General features: G+C 36.8%; 1 protein-coding gene across 1 annotated transcript; it reads left to right on the top strand.

Moving 5' to 3' along the window:
* Positions 1 to 672: 672 nt before the first annotated feature.
* FBXL5 (F-box and leucine-rich repeat protein 5) lies at positions 673 to 4680 on the top strand (the record flags this gene model as incomplete). The annotated part of the gene is made up of 4 exons (XM_009585758.1): positions 673 to 798; positions 1764 to 1912; positions 2110 to 2192; positions 3958 to 4680. Coding segments are annotated over 4 exons (1081 nt in total), but the record flags the coding sequence as incomplete, so codon positions are not given.
* Between the last annotated feature and the right edge of the window lie 423 nt (positions 4681 to 5103).

Genomic DNA, 5103 nt, shown 5'->3' with positions numbered 1-5103 from the left:
TTATATATTATAAAGATGGGTTAAAGAAGATGAGAAATGTTACTGAAACATTTTGCTTCACAGTTGGTTGACAATCAATTAGGATTTTGTTGTCACTGTGTTGCTCATATAAGAAACCTTGTTCCTTTAGATACCGCTCAACAAGGGTTGCTCTTGCTTTGGGGATGGTACGATCCCCCACTAGTGAGATAGCAGGATAAGCTGTTTCTGTTTTAAGCATGTCTATGCTGAGGGAGGCAGCAGACCTGCTTATACCAAGCCCAACACTATAGTATACCCCAGTAAATAATGCCTGTGCAGTAACCGTTGGGGAGAGGGGGTACCCTACCAGCTAAAACAGGGGAGCTGTTGCTGATACTAATGTTCATCCAGATGTTCTAAAAAACAATTGTCTATTGATTTGAGTAATATGTATGTTAGAGTCGAGTATTGTATAGCTGTTGTAAGTGGGCTACTTCTGGAACTTGGGTTTCTTGATCCTGGAGTTGTCATGTGCAGTGAATAAAAACAGGCTTATGAGATGAACGCAAAGTTCATTTATATCTTTAGGTCAAGTAACAGTATACGGAGAAGTTATCACTACTATTTTCTGCAGTGATGAGAAGTTTGTCATAATTTCCTTTTTTTTTTTTTCTTTTTCCTTTCCTTCTTTTTTTTTTGGGGGGTGAGTAGGTGATTGGTATAGTGGTCCTGCGGCAGATCTTGAGACAGAACCTGATGAGGAATGGGTGAAAAATAGAAAAGATGAAAGTCGTGCTTTCCAGGAATGGGATGAAGATGCTGACATAGATGAATCTGGTAGGTAAATTCAGATTTTGGTGATTCCCCGCACCCTCCCCCCCCGAACGTGACATAGCTGCAAGAAATAAATGTATAAATGGAGTCTTTTCTGTAAAATCAGTTTAAAGTACAGATTTTTTTTTATAGATTCTAGTACGTTAAAATAGTGACAAATGCAGTAATACTTATGTTCTGTGTAGATTAAATGCTTACTAAGCCAAGTAGACTTACACAGTAAAAAAGAACTTAGGACGTTTTGTCTAGCAACTACTTAAGGTTCCTGAAGGGAGTGTTCTTATTCCTCATCTTGATCTCATCCTGACTCCCAGCTGGATGGAAAAAAAAAAAAGGGGGAATGGAGGGCAAGGGGAGGGAGAAGCAGGCGGCTGGTTTTAATAAGCTGAACTAATTCATCTAGGAGAGAGCAAACATGAGTGCAGGTAGAAGAAGAGTTACAGGGATGTGTTGGGAGTTAGAAAGGAGGTAAAAGCTAAGCTTCATCTCTTCAGGAAGTTTGGATGAATCATCTTGCATCCTCGTGCGTTCTAGGCTTTAATTTAAAATTTGTCTTAAGCTGTTATATCACAGGATATGAAATGCTTTGGGAGATAGTATTTCAATGTATAAAGCAAGCTGGTGGAAACAGCTGCCCCAGACAGCCCTGAGCGGTACATAATCTGTAGTAAATATTTCTCCAAGTCCTTTAATGATAATCTTCTGTTAAGACTGTTTTTACTTGCCGTTAAGAGTTAAACTCTTCAGGACTGTCAGAAAGACAAGCAGATAGTTTCTAAAGATGATGCTTAAGTAGTATGTTGAGCTAGAATTCAGCAGAAGTTTGATGTAAGGTACTTTCTGAAACTTAAGGCCTTGTTAAACTTTCTTTAATTTCTCCGGTAACTTGTTTGATATAAGAGGGCAATGTGAATTCCAAATGACTCAAAGCATATTTTAAGTCTTTCTCTTTTGGTTTTATTTTGCAGAAGAAGCAGCTGAAGATTCACTTGCCATTAATATAGCACAAATGGAAAAACGTTTACTTCATGGCTTAATTCATAATGTCCTCCCGCATGTAGGCTCCTCAGTGAAGACATTAGTATTGGCCTACAGTTCTGCAGTGTCTAGCAAAATGGTATGTAATTTGAAACTGGTATTTAATAATTGTGGCTATGCAGCCTCTAATTAATAACTGCTGTGCCTGAGCTTAAAACACTAGTACTGAAAATGAGTTGCAGTTCAAGAGAATGTTAATTCGTATGTTGTTTCTTGACACTGTGTGCAGCCTTATTGGCTTGTGTCTTTGCTGATTATTTTCCTTTCCTTTTCCAGGCTAGACAGATCTTGGAGCTTTGCCCCAACTTGGAGCATTTGGATCTCACTCAAACAGATATTTCAGACTCTGCGTTTGAAAGGTTAGATAATTGTTTTTTCTTTTAGGAAAAAAAAATATCCAGCTTTTTGAGGGGGAAGAACATTTAAACATGTCTTAGTCCATTGCCAATAAAGAGAAAAATAGAGAAATCACATTCGGGATTCACACATAACTAAGAACTAAACCAGAGTAACAAATCAATGAAATAGCACGCAATATAACTTTGTAATGGCCATTTAAAATGCTCTGTCTTCACTATTGGATATTACCTATCAATGTGTAGCTATCCATAACAATAACTGTGTTTTGTTCTAGTGTTAACAACTTGAAATTGTCCATAGATTTTTGCAGAGTCACTCAGTTGTGGTAGTTCTTGGTCTGATATAGCTGGTAGTGTTTGGAGTACTGCTGTTTAAGACACTGATCAATTGGTGGGCAGAGCTCTAAAGCTTAGGTGTAGTAACTGTGGATTCCTGAGTTTTACTGAAGCTTGCAGAAATTTCATTGATGTCAGTGGGATGGTGCATGGATGCAGAGCCTGCACCAATGGGTCTTACTGTGATACTGAAACTCAGTGGCTGTTTCAGTGTTCAACACCTTCATTATACAGTGCTCTCAAGTTTTATGTGTTAACAAAACAGAAAATTTTACCAGCATGGATGCTGGTAACAGCACTCTGCAGCTTGTGCAAGAAGTTTTAGTTGGAATAAAAGCCTTATGGAATTTCTGTGGCTCAGAAATCAATCTTTGTGAGGTTTTGTCAATCTGTAGTGAAACATATATTATTTGCTGCTCCTTATATATCTGTATTTCCAACACCCCAATTTGTAACTCAAAAAATGAGTTTGGCTTGCTGTAAATATAAGTAATCGCTTATTGAAAGTAAATGATAGTTAACATTAACTATGGATAGGTAAAGGTCACTTAAATCAGCTATAATCTTTTATAGCTAATGTAACTATTACTGTAGATCAAATTTCTATTTCAGTTGAAAAAGGTAAGGCTGAAGGGGTGAGGTTTTGTTAATATGAAAAAGTCTGATTTCATTAACATCTCTAATCCTAATCACTTTTGTAGAATAATTAATACTATACACAGAATGTGTTTCAGGAATCCAGCTATTCTCTCTGAAAGAAATGGGAAATGACAGGAGGATAGATGATCTAAGTACACTGGTATTTCAATATGTATAAACAGCCAAGCTTGAGAAACTCAAATACTAGAAATTACAACTATTAAGATACTTTAAACTGAATATTACATCTCAGATGTTTTGGTTTTTCTTTTTTGGAGGGGTGAAGTTTGCTAGTTCAGTAGGTTCACTTTTTTCAGCCTTCTGAAGTTAACTGAGATGTCTAGTAACTTAGATGGCTCTTGGTAACTGCATTATACGCAACAGAAGCTGCTTTTTGAAATTGTTGTCACATGTATTTGGTGTTTGCAGTCTGATCTACTATTTAAAAATTTGTTCAATGTATGGCAAATTTGGACTTCTTTTAAGTCTCTGGCAAATTTGGACTTCTAAGTCTCAGTATATGGAAAAAATACAGGTTGTTACTGATTCATGATTCATGTCACATTTCTTTAGACATAATTTTTCTAGGCACATATGCAGCACTTGGAGTATCAAATCTAACCTGTCTCTGGGGTATTTTCTTTAAATATTCTGTGAATTAATATAAGTATTTTACTTATGAAATGTTCTTTTGTATATTTAGCCTTAACACCTGTTTCTGAACAAAAACTAACAAAAAAAACCAAACCAAAAAACCAGCCAACCAAACCACTTTTTTTCCTGATTTCAGTTGGTCTTCAGTTGGTTGTTGTCAAAATCTACGCCACCTTGATCTGTCTGGATGTGAAAAAATCACGGATATGGCTGTAGAGAGGATTTCCAGAGCACTGGGTATCATATCAACTCACCATAACAGAGGTATTCTGAAAAGCTGCAGAAACAGGAATGCTAAGACTTTGTGGAAAAACAGAGAGATTACTCTGCAGTCCAACAAGAAGTATAATTGTTTGCATGAAATCAATGATGAAAACCTCATTGAGGGAGGAGGTGGTGAGCAGCATTGGACTAAACCTGATGGCTCAGAAAACTTCAATTCTGCTTATGTGTGGATGCTAGATGCAGATGATTTAGCTGACATTGAAGATGCTGCAGAGTGGAGACACAGAAATGTTGAAGGATTTTGTCTTATGGAACCAACATCCCATATTAATTGTTCTGCATCTTGCTACAGTAGAGACATTTATGGATTAAGGACTAGAGGGTGGCAGCAGCACTGTGCTTCTACTGACTTGATTTACTGCGGTCACTCATTTTGTTGTGCTGGGACAGCACTAAGAACTATTCGAGCACTTCCAGAGTCCTCTGCACTGTGTAAAAAACCAACAAGGACTAAGCAGTCAGAGAAAAAAGACTCTGCATACTCTGGGAGTGAAAAAACAGATGAAGAGACTGCACGAGTTCTTCAGTTTCTCAGTCTGTCTGGATGTTACCAGATCACAGACCGTGCTCTCAGGTGAGGAGACATTTTTGAGCTATTTTGCTGCAGTATGTTTTTTCTAATTTTATTTGTTGGGTCATTTTGGGGTGAATCTGCCTAGTTTTGGTAGAAACATTTTTATTGAAGAAACTCTGGTAAGTTTTATGTGGTCTTTGCATCTTAAAATATCTATAGTACCAGATGTGAAAACTTTCTCCAGCTTTTTCTTTGCAGATTTAAAAAAAAAAAAATCTTTTAGATGTATCCTCTGAAGTCAAGTATTTTTGTGAATTTGTTGTTTTAGGCAGTATCAATGCTTTTAGATTTGATCTTTAGTGATTTTCTGTTAGGAAATTGTATTGATTCACTGACTTTTTTCATTATGCCTGTCAATACGCTTCAAACTTTTATAAAGTGTGGAGTAACATCTCATTTAACCTGTCTGGGTAATGACATAAT

Source organism: Fulmarus glacialis, unplaced genomic scaffold (genome assembly GCF_000690835.1).
Source record: "Fulmarus glacialis isolate BGI_N327 unplaced genomic scaffold, ASM69083v1 Scaffold47289, whole genome shotgun sequence".
NCBI lineage: Eukaryota > Metazoa > Chordata > Aves > Procellariiformes > Procellariidae > Fulmarus > Fulmarus glacialis.
This window is presented reverse-complemented; position numbering and strand designations above follow the sequence as displayed.